Source organism: Lottia gigantea (genome assembly GCF_000327385.1).
Source record: "Lottia gigantea unplaced genomic scaffold LOTGIsca_69, whole genome shotgun sequence".
Classification (NCBI taxonomy): domain Eukaryota; kingdom Metazoa; phylum Mollusca; class Gastropoda; family Lottiidae; genus Lottia; species Lottia gigantea.
In genome coordinates this window covers 610755-627671 of record NW_008710347.1, presented here as the reverse complement: position 1 = coordinate 627671, position 16917 = coordinate 610755, and the positions used below count along the sequence as shown (strand labels likewise).

The 16917-nt window shown below is 31.8% G+C and overlaps 2 protein-coding genes across 2 annotated transcripts; both read right to left on the bottom strand.

The window, feature by feature from the left end:
- Nucleotides 1-1220: 1220 nt before the first annotated feature.
- On the bottom strand, nucleotides 1221-10619 carry LOTGIDRAFT_221240 (hypothetical protein). Its single transcript, XM_009065277.1, has 19 exons — nucleotides 10455-10619; nucleotides 9032-9180; nucleotides 8649-8720; nucleotides 8264-8329; nucleotides 7892-7954; nucleotides 7714-7779; nucleotides 7311-7424; nucleotides 7001-7060; nucleotides 6573-6632; nucleotides 6183-6266; nucleotides 5623-5706; nucleotides 5380-5442; nucleotides 5016-5075; nucleotides 4255-4503; nucleotides 3864-4056; nucleotides 3402-3577; nucleotides 3074-3154; nucleotides 2595-2729; nucleotides 1221-1834 (listed from the first exon to the last, which is right to left on the bottom strand). Exons 1-19 carry the CDS (start codon nucleotides 10489-10491, stop codon nucleotides 1796-1798), a joined length of 1851 nt encoding a protein of 616 aa, XP_009063525.1. The 5' UTR covers nucleotides 10492-10619; the 3' UTR covers nucleotides 1221-1795.
- A 1322-nt stretch (nucleotides 10620-11941) lies between these two features.
- Nucleotides 11942-15156, bottom strand: LOTGIDRAFT_130246 (hypothetical protein; the record flags this gene model as incomplete). Its single annotated transcript, XM_009065276.1, has 9 exons — nucleotides 11942-12009; nucleotides 12498-12579; nucleotides 12992-13104; nucleotides 13385-13513; nucleotides 13716-13832; nucleotides 14064-14145; nucleotides 14381-14568; nucleotides 14754-14870; nucleotides 15003-15156. Coding segments are annotated over 9 exons (1050 nt in total), but the record flags the coding sequence as incomplete, so codon positions are not given.
- Between the last annotated feature and the right edge of the window lie 1761 nt (nucleotides 15157-16917).

The following is a 16917-nucleotide window of genomic DNA, read 5'->3' as shown; positions in this document are numbered from 1 at the left end:
GGGGGAGAACTTTAAGTATATACTGGTCACTTATAGCACCAATTTGCAATTTTCATTCAGTCATCTAGGGTTCTTGCAATTCCACTTAAGTTTAGCATCTGATGACACTAATCGCAAAATATGCTGTATCACATAAGGATTTCCTGATTAGTGACGGCATAAAATATTTAATCCAAATGGAAATGCACAAACCACAGACGTCTGATTTAAAATTGATGCTATCAGTGTCCCCGATACATATACTAGACCTATAGTAGCCAAACTATAACGATATACTGGTAGTACTGATTTGAATGTTACAATTGTACAACAGGAAATCTATGTCGTAAAGGATAACATACGACCACTAGGTACTTTTCTGCACAATGTGGGCTAAATAAGACGGGTAATGCCAGAACAGCGGCATCTTTTTCAATGTCCAACTGTCGCAACACAGCACAGGCTGTAGAACACGGGGCCTCGGTTTATTGTCCCATTCCATGTCCGCCCCTTTTAACTGCGTCACTGATAGGAGCCACCGACGCCCCCGCCAACTAAGTAAAGGGGGAGTACCGGTAACTAAAAATCAAAATATGGACTCACTCCACTAATTCATTTGCCATCTCTTCCCATGTTAAAACACGAAATTCAACCTTATATAACTTTTCCAGAAATCTCGTTGAAAGCTTTCCAACATGTCGAATGAAAGCCTGACCAATTCTCAATGTCTCCTAAAAAATTCATTATATGATGACCATGAAAATTTTGAGCTACTAAAATTGAAAGTAGACTACTACCGGTTATACTCATCCACTAGAGTTTGGCACTTCATAAAACGAATATTTTTAGAATTAGCCTTCCGCCTTTAAGTCTCTCATCATCTCACCAAGTCTGAAAGATAATGCAATTTCAGACATCAAATTCCAAATTTAGACCAAATTTTACCCAAAAATAGGCAGGCAAAAACCCCAAAAGGGAGAGAGAAAGAAGATTTCTAAAAATAGCCTGGACTACATTCCTTTGCAATCATTTGCATAAAATGTTTTAGTGGAGTGAGTCCTATATCAATTTAGAACTTGTTTGAGACATCATCACTATGGGAAGAAAACTCGAGACTTGACACAGTGATGGAGGGTCAGTTTGAGGGATGACAATAATGTATGTCAAAATTTTCAAGTGGGCATATAAAAACCGAACTTTTTAATATACATTTACATCTTTTGAGATTGTCAAAGACATAGAAAGGTGAACCCAAACTTTCAATTTATTCAACAATATTTCAATTTACAGATCATGACAGACTAGAACTACAAATAGCACCACATTAATTCGTGAATTGAAAAAAGCAATACATCATAAAAGTGGAATGTTTATTATCAGAAGTTGTGACAAAAAAAATCAGTAATTTACAATATGATAAATTTGATTATACTAAAAGCCATTCTTTCCAAAATAGAAAATACAATTTATACTGAGGCCAGTTAAGAAGAATTTGAAATGTGGAGGGAAAGAAAATATATAAACGCTAATCTAACACTATTTACAAACTTCTAAATAATAAATATATTGAGATAACACAAAATTCTGAGCTAAATTTTCAAAGATGAGTCTACCAGGCACAAAAAATAAGAAAATCATTGAATTCAAAACTTATATACATTTTATTTCTTTTAAGCCAGAAGTGTACCACTTTGACAAAAATACAAAAAGTTGTCATTCTGCACCACCAGAGTTTGTTAGTATTATAAAAGTAAAGTTAGTTGAGTTTATAAAGAATAATATGGACACTGTTCTTGATTTGCTTCTTACAACTCTTTTAATTATTCCAGACATGCTTCTCACAATGTGCAGTAGTCTAAAATAAAACCCACAAAATTAGTACAAATAAAACTCTCCTCAATTTGTCAGACAATTTTGATAAAAAGTTTTGTACATAGGGTTAGCTATGTAGATTTCTTCAAAAAGATCCCCTTCAGCTTATTGGATAGATCGAAACATCTGTCTCTATTCCAGTCTCTGATAGCTATTTGGACAGATGTCGGCTGGTGTAGAGACAAGAAAAAATAAGCCCTGTTAATTGGGGACATTCCGCATCTCTGCAGGTGCTGTGGTTTTCAACCTATTTAGTTACCTCAAATCTGCAAAACCAAGACATTTTTGGAAAGACTCATATATTTGTAGTTCAGTCATACCATCATTTTCTCCCTCCAACATTTATGTCACGTCTCCACTTCCAAAGTTTTTTTAATAAAACTTATCTCTCATCAAAATTGCGTGCACAGCCAAAATGTCAAAGGTCAAAGAGTCAGGTGATACTAACAAAACAAAAGTTACTGTAATGCCCATCACTTATTTGGAGTCATTGTAAAGGTAATTTAATATTATGTTAGGTGTGGAGAATCTCTTTTTCTTCTGACTACACTCTAGCCTACAACTGTCAAAATATCCATCAAAGGCTGGAATAGAGGCAGATGTTTCGGACTACTATTAGGACTATTGCAGCATCTGATAGTCCATCTTAAAACTGTATGGCCTTATTCATGGTTTATTTATGTCCTTATGATTTTGCAATCAAGGGAAAAAAGTCGTAAAAACAAATTCTAAGGATTACTTACTCCACATTCCTTAGCATTATCTTTTGAAGCACACCAATATGCTGGACCAAATGTACACTTCCTTTCTCCTACTAAATGAGGCTTGAACCTTAGTGGGCTATTCTTTCGGCTTGGTTTTGGACATAAACTCAATCTCTGAAAAATTAATCATAGTCATATTATTAATTGCATTAATTTTATCAACAACTAAAAGAGTATTTTGAGTTACACCTCTACGATCAACTTATTCTTCAATAATGTTCTTAAAGTGAAAATAGTTTGAACTTTCATGGAAAACAGTGGCGGAGCTGAGCCCCCTCTCGCAGCCCCGAAGGTAAAAATATCATAACTAGGTTAGAAATTCAGGCAATCTCAGATATTTCGCTCCTCCTCGGACGTAAACCTGATGGAACATTTTCATTTATCACATATCTCATCTGGCAGAGGTAAAATGAAAAGCTATAACAGGTCAACAATCTAATGATTAGCAGACGACATACCTCACAGATTTGTTTAGGATCAACCAATTCAGATAATAACTGTAGAATGTAGGGTGAATAAGATTCAACAATGGTGTCACACTGAAAGAAATCATGAATAAATAGATTTTGTGAGCAATTACACAAAAAAATATAACAAACAAAAATTTAACCAAATCTAATCACACTTGACTGGATTTCATAATATAAGCTTCAATGCACCATAGTCAAGAATAACGTATGGGTAATCTCTATGCAAATTTAAATAGTCTGTTATTTAACATATGGGGAGTAGAATGCCATAGTAGATTATTAATCATTAATATATTTTTAAAAAAATCTATTTTACCTGTTTTCTGTAAGTTTGTGGTAAAACATTGCACACTCTTTCTAAGATCATTTCAATATCTTGTTCTGAGGCATTAGATTTCAAGGCTTCGTCAATATAGGTGACTACTTCTTGACAAACATCACATAATGGTGCATCACTGACTTTATGTATGATAACTTGTCTATCATCAACAACTATCAATACAAATATAATAATATTATTTATACAGATGTCAATAGGTCATTAAAAATGTTAATATTGAGCTGAAGTGAAGTACTTAAATTGGAAGTCATTTTGAGCACACTAATTCTACTTCCAATTACAGAAGGGAGCAAGATGGCTCAGTTAGGTTGATGCTTTCCAATTACACAAATAAAGTTAAAAACAAACAAGAATACAAACAATTATATACAAGGAACTGGATTATTATTTTCTACAACCAACAAATAATTTCCTTCCATAGATTAAGAAAATAGTTACCTTTCTTTGGTGTTTCTTTATGCTTAGTTTGGGTACATAATCCAATTTTGGTACAGATTACTTTAGGATCAATTTCTTGTTCCAATAATGAGATGATAACTTGAGCATACTGATCAACAAACTGAACACATTCAGTACTGATAGTTGATGGTAAAACACCACAGATTTTATCTAAAAATGCCTTGATTTCAGTCTATAAATAAAAAAAAACACATTTAAATTACACGTTTTGCTCTGGGTTTGATGGGGGCTCTAATTACCTTACAGATTGCAGAAGGAAAAATTTCATTAGATATATGCAAATTGCCCTTTAAAGTTGATGAAACACATCAAAATTAACATATACATTAAGGTTAAAAGGTGTTAAAAATCATTCTGATCCTGATCTTACCGCAGATGCATTATTTCCCAATTCTTTCACCAGTTCACGCATAACAAATTCACATACAACACATTCTACAGAGGCACTGACATCTTTTACTTCTTGGATGGGTTTAGATTCAAATATACGATACATTGGTGATTGAGGTTGTACATCAACTGGTGTCTTTAACACTACGGCCTGTTTGACTGGTGTCTTTAATTCTACAGCCTGTTTGCCTGGACATAATCCTATCTCAGTACATACTTTTACTGGATCCTGTAGACAAATAGAAATGAAATGAATGGAGTTTTACGTCCAACTCTTCTGCACCTTGTGAGCTAATGAAGACGGTGTAGTCAAATAGAAATTTACATTTAAGCAGTATACAATATTATAAACCGGTGGCAAACCTCTTTGATGTTTGAAATTTCCTTTAAAAACAAGGCAGGTTCTTCATACTGAGGTAAAAGTCATTCTCATCTACCTAGATTTAAAAACGTCACCCCGTCTGTATGAACTTACACAGGTAGATTAATACTTTAGATAAGGATGGGCCAATTGTAATTACTCTTTATAACAATATAAGTTTTTCTATGGATTTAAAACTGTCTGCAAGTAAAATCAATCATTTTCATCACACAAGTTGACCATCTACATGTTTACAGCTTAATCTCCTGTCTGTATTATATACTATTGTGATGGATTTGCAATGTAATTTTCAATAGCTTTCAATATAACACATGTAGTATTCAAATATCAAAATGTGAATAACATTGTACAACACTTACCAATTCAGAAGATATCAGTTGAAATAAAATTGGAGCATAGGCTTTTACATATTGTTTACACTAAAACAGACAATAATGTTGATATACAGATTTTTGAAAGACAATTAAATGAAATGTTAAAGCAATGCAAAACTTGGGCTGACCTATACTTAATGTTTGTGGTTAAAATTGTGGTTATTCAAAACAGACACTTATACCAGCAGAGACTGTACTCATTAAAGGCTTCACTTTTGAGACTTTAGAAAGCATCTTGAAGTGTACTCTTAATTATTTTTTCTTCTGCAACACATTGATTACATCTAAATACTGTTGTTAAATGTATGACATTTCTGTTTAATAAACAAAGATCTAAAATTAGACGTACCAGATCTGCTGACTGACCAAGGAATGAACATACATCATCATTTAAAAAGTTCACAACTACACTCTGAAATAAAGTATAAATACAAATATATGTATTCAAAGTTTTTATTTTCTCATATGAAAACCCATTAACTTTTTCTGACCCAAAACATTTTAAAAAGTTGAATGAAATGACTGTAAATTATATATCTACAATCAGGTACATGAAATTGTCCCTTTAAAAAGTTTTCATATGAACAATTACCTGGACTTGAGGGTTCCTGTCTAAATCTCGGACTTCAGTTACAGCAGTTTTACATACATCACAATATTCACCTGAAACTGAGGCCTTAAAAAAAAAATGGAGTTTTTAATACATTTTGTATACAGGTTTGATTAAGCTTCCTTCCTTCCAAAACATAATGAATTTCACAGCAGTTACAAATAGCAGGACAAATGCTGAAAGTACTGCAATGGCTATCATTTGATTAACATACAAATTTCAATTACATGTAGTATACCCATTTCACAACAAATTTGGACACTGCCTGGTTAATGATTAAATGATAATGTAAAGCTATCTAAAATTTCCAAATAAAGACAACTGTACAGTGGCAGAGCCAGGTTTACGTCCCAGCGGGGGCGAGATATCTGAGGTTGCCCGAATTTCTAACTTAGTTATGCGAGTTTGCAAACTCTTCGAGAGAAACACTATTGTTAATGGCAGAGTATTTTATTTATGTTCAGATGATCACACTTATGTTCAGATGATCATTATTCTGATCAAACTGATGTTCATATTCTAAAATTATGTAGAAAAATTACCTGATTTACATATTGTTGAAGATGGACCAAGATATTTTCATGAGCTTGATTTGAACATAAATACAAGGCTTGACAAACATCTCCCTATAAATTACATTTTAATTGTTACAAAATTCAATCAAACATTGGAACAAAAATCTAAGTTTGGAAAAGAGGAGAAAGTTGTTCTCGTTTCTATAATTTTGTGTTGAAAGGTCAAATTACCAAGCCGTTGAGCCTCTCAAGTGATAAGTGTGATTAAGGTCAACATTTTATGGATAATGTTAAGTAATCAAGGTTTTACAAATTTCACGATTTCTATTTTTAGTATGAAGTATAACTGAACTGTTAGATTGCAGGAATAAAACTGTTAGATTTCAAGGTTTCAATAATACTAAAACAAACACTTACAAATTCATTAGCTAAGTACTTGAATGCAATTGGTGCAAATTGATCAACCAGAACCTTGCACTGGAAAATTATAACAATTACATTATCAAATTGAAATAGCACAAATACACAACAGAAGAAGTGCACCAAAAATTGTTCATTCTTTATGTAAGGTATCATCAAAGATTAAGGTATAGAATTATTAGTGAAACATTGCTGGCCTTCCTATTTTTTCAGCAGTATTTAGTATTCTGGTTTTCATGTGATATAACTACACCACACAAATCTGCCTTGGATGACTTTAATGTCCTTTTTTTTTTCACTTTTATGGGCTATCTAACACAATTTTCAAATTCTTAAATCTGTGAAAGGAAAAACACCACTTGGATGTTACATTTGAAATAAAAAACCCTTGAATTGTTGTTCTAGAACTAATAACATGAACTTACCACTCCTTCAAATCCACCTAATTTAGCACAAACCTCATAAAATGTTTCAACAAATTCCTCCTGAAATAATGATTGCATGCAGTTCGGAATTAACAGACTGTTAAGTTACAGACAATTTTTACTTCCATTTCAAGCATTTCAATGTGGAATATTTTGATTTCATTTTAAACATTTTTATCCAAAATAGCAGAATTTTATCAGAAAACAGTGCTACTTGCTAGATTACTAGCTTTGACTTCATAGATTCCCGGAGATTTTGAGTCTTCACAAAGTAACTTGAAAACATGAAGCTGATTTGATTGTGACTTACCTCTGTTTTGTTTGAGAGTATCTTATCACGTAAATCATTAAAGAAAGTTTTACAATCATCACAAAGTTTATCATCAGCTGGTGTCTGTTTAACTACATCTACAGCAAATTCCTTCTACAAAAATACAGCTTAGCATATACAATGTGTATACAATAGTTAATCAATGTTTGTACAAGAGTTCATCATATAAAATGTAAGTTTAGGAGATATAATTATCTAAATATTTGCTGTAGTGACTGGTGCAGATCAATTCCAGCTATCCATTGACCTTTTCATACACAAAATCGTAAAAAGTTATTGCAATTTTAACAATTTTAAATTAACCATGTGTATCAGAGACTAGAACTGTGCTGTTTGCTTTAATCAAATACAAAAGCTGTAAGTAGAACTAGGTCATACTTACAGATATTTGTTGTGGGTGTTCAGTACCAATACATAATCCAATCAATTGACATACCATCTGACTGGTCTACAATAATACAACAGAATTTTAAATCAATGGTGGCAAGATTTTCATATTTATAAAAATATATAGTTTAATCAAAAGGCAAATGTCCACAAAAAAAATCTTAAAAACTTACCATTTTTTCATTTTTGATTAAGGTTAAAATATCATCTATATTATTCTTGACTGCATCTTTACACTGTAACAAGAGTTAATAAATAAGCTTTTAAGAAGTGTAAATAAAGCCTGTTTGTTTTATATCTAAATTTTTTGGTAACATATCTCGCAAATTGCTATTTCTGTAAATAACAGAAGTAACAGATAAATTCTTAGGAAAGAGTCATAAGTAACCGTAAATGTAAATTTGACATGACATCTTCAGATGTTTATGATAGATAACCCAATTTCATGTTTATATGTAACCTAATAAGTGGCCTGCTTCTAACTAATTTATTAAGTAATTTTATTCTGATAAGATTATCAATATCAATGTTACAAAATTACTCACTTGAGCCCCTTTTACATGAGATGGCATGATATGACAGGCTTTGGCAATCAAATTAGACATTTCATTCTGTAATAAAAAATACTAAATCCGTACAGGCAAGACAATTCAATCAAACACCTCTTCCAAAGAATGGCAAAATCAGGAGTGAAGCATAGTAGTTGACTCCTCCAAAGAGAAATACCATCAGGTGTTTCGAAAAGAGTAAGCATGGTCTGCTTTGCACAAGACATCTGCATATCACTTAAAGTCAAAATTAACTTGAACATAGTCGAAAACTAGAGGAAAAATCAGTGTGATTAACTCTATTTCAGTCTAAAGATTGAGACAGTTTTTAATTAGGATTTTAACATATTACAGTACTACAGAAAAAAGTAAAATAACTTACATCAGTAGCTTTATTCTTGACTAATTGTCTAACATTGTCGACCATTAACTGACAAACAGTACATGATGCTTCCTGAAAATATATTCTTAGATTAAATTTTTAGGAAGATTTTCAATACATGGAAAAATAGCCTAATGGTTTTATAGATAAGTTTATATAATTTCATTCAATTCATTACAGTCAAATTAACTGTTTGCTTCGGATGCTTGTGAATTCAGTTAGTAGGGTCACCGATTCTGGTGAAGATGTTTTCTTTCCTTATTATTCCAATTGACCCAGCCTGATAATGAATACGTTAAGCCTAAGGTCTCAATCCAAGACAGACTGTGTAAGTGCCAAATTCGAAAAGAATTTTGTTCAAGTAAATACAAAAGATCGCTTACAGCATTTACTCCGACAGCCATTTGTTTGGTCCATACAGTATCCATACAGTGTTTAACAGCTCCACATTTCTTGGCATAATGGAGATTGGTACACCAAAATGTTGGTCCTTTTTCACAATGATTATCATCCAGATATTCATCTGCACACACTGTAAACAAATTTCATTAGATAGGAAACATCTAAAATCAAGATCCTCTACAATGAAATGAAGGAGAAGAAAAGCTTTTACTGTCCAAGCACTATGTTTTCAGAAATCGTATTATGCCAATCCTTTCCCCTCGAATTGAACTATCAACTTTAAAATGGTTTTTAGAGTCTTTGATTCTCTCTGGGTTAATGAAAATGGTAATCATAAAAAATTGTAATTTGGAAAAAATAATTTGACTGCGGAGAAATCAGAAAAGCCGAGTCATTTCAAAGTGAAATTTTAGTGAAGGAAATGTGTTACTTTCACAAGGTATATATTTCTATACATAGAAATATTTCAAAAATTTAAATATTTGTAAAATGAGAAAAAAAAATTATGTGCTCAAGTTTAACTAAAGTAAACAAAAGTGTACTTAACCATATCCGTGAATAATAAAATTAGAATATGACTCAAGTAAAGCACAAATGAAGGCCTATTGTAGAAAAAAAACAACCAATTGGATCATTTTCATTAAAAATAAAGACACAATAGATTAATAGCTTGTCTCGTATGACAACAGATGAATTATATTCGTATTTTAACACTTCAATGACACAAATAATCCCATGGAATTAAAAATTTGGAAAGTGTTTTTTTTTCATTTTGTAACGTTATTATATATTGATATTCTTAAATGTCCTAACAATACAGTCCACGGTAGGCTTAACTTACTAGGAAGAGAAAATACTAGCCTACCCCTTCACACTGTATTTGAAACAGGGACATTTTAGAATATCTGGTACCGGTAGTGTCCTGATGGACTTATATGGTTCGGCTTTCTTTAGATTCCAAAAATTATGCCAAATTTTGCTTTAGTCATGGTGAAAATTTGCAAAAACAAGCTATCTGAAATTGGATTGGAGCAACTCCCATAAAATATGACCTTTTGTGTCTTACTTCCGAGATGAGTTTTCAGTCCATGACTAGCTTAAGTCAGGTGATTTTTACACTGCATCAGTCCATCAGCCCAACTAATATAATAACTCAGAGTTATATTTTTTCAAATAATACAGTAATATTTTCATCAATCACGTGGTACCCAACTAAACCCCTCGGCCCCAGAACTCTTTGGAGTTGATAATAATTTATGATATCTAAATTAAGTTAATAGACGAAATTGCGATTTTGTAAACATTGTGATTAAATTTGGTCAGACAGTAGTAGGCCTGGAAGTAGAAGAAACAATCCATTATTAGTGCCATTACAACACTTATATCTGACAGTAAGCGACTTACCAATTCCCAAAATAGCCAGTAGAATTAACAACTTCATGATTTCTTCTTGCCAGTCAAACTGGGTGTAAAATTACTGCTAAAGATCTTTTTATTTCCTGATGAATAAATAGTCACGGGACATATGACTTGTTTATAGTCACTGTGACGGTGAACGATTTTTACAACTCTTCATTGGATAAAATTATGAAACTTGTAGACTCGATTATCAACTATATTACTTTTATATTTAGGAATTGCGACAAGAAGTACAAGGCTTGGAACACCATTGAAGCGACGTCCCTGATGCGATAGAATGCTTTTTTACGTAACACTGACAGTAGCATTTGCCTTGGGGCGAATATAAATTTTTTATAGCACGAAGACGTATGAAGTACGAAAAATCATGTGATGGAGACTACAAAAAGAATTTGTCCTATTTTAGCATTTTTTTTTACCTTCAAACATTTAAAAAAAATAATAGTCCAATTTCATTTCCAAATAAGGATTGTGCCTCAAGGCTCTATTAAGATCTACTTTATGCAGACCAAAACAATTTTTCAAGACTTGATAAAGTGTTCCCATTGACTTATAAATAGAGCTTATGGGTATTCCTAATCATTAGTTAACCCCCCATAGAACAATCCATAATGGCTTCTCATTCAAACATTTTAAAACTTGAAATACAGACCATGGTATGAGATCTGTGCCACCAGAAACTAGTTTTAACTGCCACCCAGATGAAAGGGAAGGGGCCAATGTTGTTACCATGTCAATGTAACATCAAACGGTTGTAAGACAAATAAGGCTTTTCTTCTATTCATAGGTAGATAAAGTCAAAGGTATTCTACCTCTTAGAATGAACTAAGATTCACAAGTGGACATTCTAGTGCCATAACTATACAACAAAATCTGTGCATAATTTCCAAAATACTTAATATATGCTCTTATTGGCCAAGTTTGGGAAACTTAATTTTCAGTTTAAGAGGTAGAAAGAATACCTACAGATGAGGAAGGAGACCCAACATGCCCTTTACAAAAAGGAAAATACAGAAATCAGTAGTGTAAATGATATATTTTAAATGAAACAATGATTACATAATAGCTTACATATTACATGAAAATTACATAAACACATATATTACAAATTTATAATTTTCATTTCAAGTTGATCAAGGTTAACGAAATCAATTAAATGCTATGTAGTTCAGATGGTTGGTTAGAACTTATAAGGTAGTCCTATACACTTCTATAAACTAGAGTTATGACATGTGATATTATAAATCTATATTGAGGTTCGTTATCTTTTGTGTTCAGTCAACAATTTAGCATGCACAAAAAACCAGATTTCCATCAGAATATCAATTCTAGAATGTTGGAATCAAGACCAATCAGCTTGAAAGGTTCGTGATAATAATCAAGAACTGATGAGGGGAAACGTAGTGAGCACTGAAAATTCCTTCTTTAACAACATGTAGACAATTTCTTTGATTATGTACAATCTGTGACATTTACTGCATTCCGTGTGGCTTCTTTCCACCATGAAATTCTTCAATACATAAATGACAGCTCCAATTCCCTAGAATAGAACATATCCACAGTTAAACACAAAAATTGTTGAATTTCCAATTATTTATCTTAAATTAATCAAACATTTTCACAGACAGAAAATTTAAAGGAACATTCACCAAGGGACAAAGGCAATTGCTTTTCAAATTCACAAAGATAAAGTTTACTTCACAATTGTAAAGTAAAATTCATTTTCATGGTCTTTTGACATTCACTCATAACGAACCACTTGAGATCACAATCAAAACAAAGTTTTTACTCCAGTTTGATAGTTTGTTTTATTTCCAATCACTACATATCTAGTGATCCATGTTCATGTGCTCCAGGCTAAATGGGGAATGAAAAGAGCAGTGTTCTCCTGGTTGTTATCACTGTTAGAAAATCTGTTCTTTTTTCTTTGTTTTTTCTTAAAACTTAAGTATGTAACCTATTATTTTTCGGTACATATATGTACTATTACAGTATGTGGTTGATATATAAGATTGCTAATAAACTAACCTTCAGGCGGTTCTTGTAATGGTGGATTTAAACAATACATATGATAGCCTCTATCACAATCATCACAAAATAATAACTGATCCTGTATAATAATTCATTTCAGATAATCAATATATAAACTAAACAATAACAAGACATATTCTAAGAGAGAAAAAAGTAATGGTTATTTGCAGAGCACCAACCAATGATGAGATAACACATAAGATTGTGAACATTTAACTACAAATGTTGATATCACAATAATAAGTTCAGTCGCCACCAAAGGTTTCTAAAATCTTATATTATAGTTGATACCACTTTTTATTATGAAATTCTTCCTCATTTATAATAGATATACTTCCTCATTTATGATAGAAATTCTCCTTCATTTATGATAGATATACTTCCTCATATAAAGAGTTCGTTAGCTGCTATCTATATATTGAAACATGCTGAAATAAGAGTACAAAGAAATAAGAAGGTTATATTATTATCAATATATTTTTACCACTTACATCATTATCTGAAGTACCACACAATCCGCATGATTTACATTCTATACACTGCCATGGATATTTCTTTACTGATACTATCATATTATCAGTAAACTGTAAACAAGATGGATGACCTGAAAATTAAATCAAAAACAGTATAGAGTACAATTGATTAAATAACAACAAATCTGTAAGATTAGAAAAATTCTAACAAAGACTTGAAGGAAACCTGTTTCACTTTTAATGTATTAGCAGTCTGGTATTTCGGTATTCCTGAGGCCTTTTTAAAACCTTTCAACACCAAATTTGATTTGCTCATATCCTCAGAGATTCTAATATATTTCTGTATATTGTGTAAATTGAGCTGGCTTGATTTGAAGGGATCAATTCTCATAGTTCAGTTAATAAGCTTACCAGATCTACCACAATCACTACATGAAACTAAATCTTCAGCTTGATTTGTCTTTTTATTTTCACCTTGATCACCCAGACAGAAGTCACAATAATTATTAGGTGAGGGCTTTGATGGTTCTATGACAGGTTCTGGTGGTGGAGGGACCACAACAACTGGAGCACGAGCTAAAACACACATTAAATAAAATAACATAGTTTACTTAACAATTGAATTTTAATTTGATATTGCTACTATAAATGTATTTGTGTTATGCTGAGTGCAGACAACAAAATATTATTGCCCAATAAAGACGACTTTAAAAGTGGCTAAAAAAAGTAAATAGATACAAACCTTTTGATTGTCTAGTTGCTTTAGGTGAAGGAGTAACATCATCATCAGCCATACTATTATGGAAATGTGTATAATGGTATGCTAATCCAGGTCGCGTTTTATATCGGGCACCACAAGCTGTAAAATATTAACACAAATGTTATACAACTTCTTTTGTTTTCACATTATGAGATTATCTGTTAATGATTTTCAGCAGAAAGAGTAAAATACATAAAATTATGTCTGTCTTATTATTATCATATAAGTAGAATATCTGAAATGTATTGGTGTTGGATATCAGGATAAGGAGATAGCAACATCATTCTGTCTGTAATGGGGGGGGGGGAAATTGACAGCAATTTTTGTTACCTTCACAAGAATACGGTTTATCTTTATCATCAGTTAAAGAATCCTGGTGAACATTTCTTCTTCCTCTCCCTCTGCCAGGACCCTGTGGATAAAAAGTAAAACAATAACCATCATTTCATTTCATAAATTCAACTGAATTGATAGTTTCTAAATCAATGAAATGTTCAATTTAATACATTTATTCTGCTATGTATTAGACAGATCATCTTATGTAGTTTAAACTATACTAAGCACAATGGGCTCTGTGTATTGCTCTAGTAATAACGTGTGGTTTCAGAAAGTTTCTGCTAATATAAAATTAAGATTCGACAATATACCTTTTTCTTCTTCTTCTTTATAGTATCCTCATAATCACTAATATCTGAATTATCATCTACCATTTCACCAGCATCTGGTGGATCACTTATAACATCATAATCTTCATAATACCATCTATCTTGTGATTCATTTCTTATTATATCAGTATGGGAATGTAAGCTCTCTTCTTCTACAGTATTTTGGACATCTGCAAGAGAAAATAAACAATAGTCAATTTTGGTTCTAATTTGATACATTTTTACAGATTTGACATTAAAGTGATAACAGTATTTACTTTTACCTGATTACAGCATTAACACTAACCTGATTACAGAATTTTCACCAACCTGATCACAAATGAACACTCACCTGATTAAAGAAATTAACACTAACCTGATTCTGCTACATCTACATTTCCAACCTTTCCTGAAGTAAGCTGAGAAAAGAAGGAATGTTTTTTCTTCTTCCATCTTTTAGAAGGATAAGAGTATAACTGACCATGTTTTTGACCTATAAATTTAACATCAAACAAAATTACTTTGCAATAACACACAATTTAATATCAATTTAATAATCAATTTGATATTGTAAATACAAGAATTACTAGTACCTAAATAATCATGGATTAAAAAAGATACATACCAGGCATTCTGTGAATATATGGATGCCATAAACTTGTATGGTTTTGAGCAACTCCAGTTTGTGAATCTAAAAAGGGCATTCTCATTTTTCTTTCCATTGACAGTCTCGTGTTACAGCTGGCTGTTTGTTCAATTGCCTCTTTATACAACTGTTCACTACCAATGCTGAAAATAAAACAATTCAGGTAAAAAAAATTAATTTCGACTAGCTATAACTAATAATATAAAGTGATGCCATGTCTGAGTTTGGACAAAAGGATATATCATATGGAATATGATGACCTGGCAGAGTAGCAGTTTATCAAATTACTTGATTAGCTCTTAAGAAAAAAATAGGAATATCTCAACATTTGATATTTTTAACATGGTAGTTGAGCCTAATACCCACCAACAGAGTATTTCGGATTACGATATGACACAAAAACAAAATGACCGGCATCAGAAAATTTTAAATAGATGTCATCCCAGCATCCTAGTCAGCATATCATTCGCCTTTTGTTTTAAAAGTGCCTAAACTGTAATGCTAAGATAACATTCAATTTATTCAAAATCATTATTTGTAAGAAAATTACCTTTTAATTGGTAAAACTGTCGGTTCCATTTCAATCGCGGCCATGTTGCTTTCTTTGTTACTGCTTTTACATCGAGTGCTCTCCCTTGTATATCTATAGTCCGAAACACAATCAGAATAATGTTTCAATGTTTGTCATATTTACTAATACATTACAAATGTTTTTTTTTTCGATATCGCCATATTTTAACCTTATAATCGTGATAATAATAAGTATATTCTTGTACTATGTTAAATGATAAAAAATTGAATTAGGGGCGTGGGATCAGGGCCCAACATCCAAACTGGTATAAGCTGCTTAAAATTACTTAACAATTAGCGCAGTTATCCCTTTTTAAACAAATTCAGTTTGATCATGTTGCCTACTAAGTGGATGTAAATAACATATATTTTAAAACTATTATCGGGTATTACGTTTTTGATAATGAAGATTTTGCATACTGCCTCTATATTTTCCTTAAATTATGATTTGAATAGAATATGGTAGACCTATTTAAAATAAATCTTCAAAAATTTTGATTAAATTAACCCATTAAAACTTAGTGTAGGCCGCAATTGCAAAGATTTTTTGTGGGCTTGTTCAAAACTAGTCTATTTTTCCTATGGGATAGGCTACATTTACCCAGTCTATTAATAAGATTTGTAATCATATGCCTTGCTAAATATAAAACTGTATGCAATAAAAAGAAACTCCTCCACGTACACGCGTAATTACTCTAAAATGATATTGGTTATCATCAGCACTCTAAATTACAACAGCTCTTTCAGTCGATAATGTTTATTCAGTGTATAGGTCATGCAAACGGTCAGTAGGTCAAACAATGTGTGACGTACTGCAATGACCTACTTTTTATCATTAACTCAGGGTCATGGAAATAGAGCATAGATTACGGTTGGAATGATTTGCCAAACATTCGTGCAATTTGTCTTATTGTAAATTACTATTAAATATGTTACCATTGAAATGATGTTCAGAATAGATATTTAGATATGTGTATATGAATATTTTCAAATAAAGTAATCTTCGAATCATTATTTTATTTGACTATATTACCTGCATTAAGTGTGACAATTTGGCTTATTTCACTAACTTACGACCTAGCTTCTACTTCAACTTTGACATGTCCTAATTCGCCGCAATGGGAAGTTAATTGATTATCTTACTTGTCTGTGTGTTCAAATTGATATTTGTTTTGTTATTTTATCTAAAAAAGTATGAAATTTGAGAAATCTGAATTGTTTTCTGACCGATCTAGGTGTTATCATTCGATTCGACTTTGACATTAGGAACTATTTTTTGGGGCTCATTAATAATGTTATGATCAGGAAGCAGCCATCATGGAGT

Bases quoted from the DNA above. Each gene is read 5' to 3' on its own strand.
- LOTGIDRAFT_221240 (XM_009065277.1), bottom strand. From the start codon at position 10,491: ATGAAGTTGTTAATTCTACTGGCTATTTTGGGAATTG. The intron at 9,181-10,454 runs GTAAGTCGCTTA...ATTTGTTTACAG, and splicing joins ACTGGCTATTTTGGGAATTG to TGTGTGCAGATGAATATCTG. The intron at 5,443-5,622 runs GTAATTGTTCAT...ACTTTATTTCAG, and splicing joins ACAGGAACCCTCAAGTCCAG to AGTGTAGTTGTGAACTTTTT.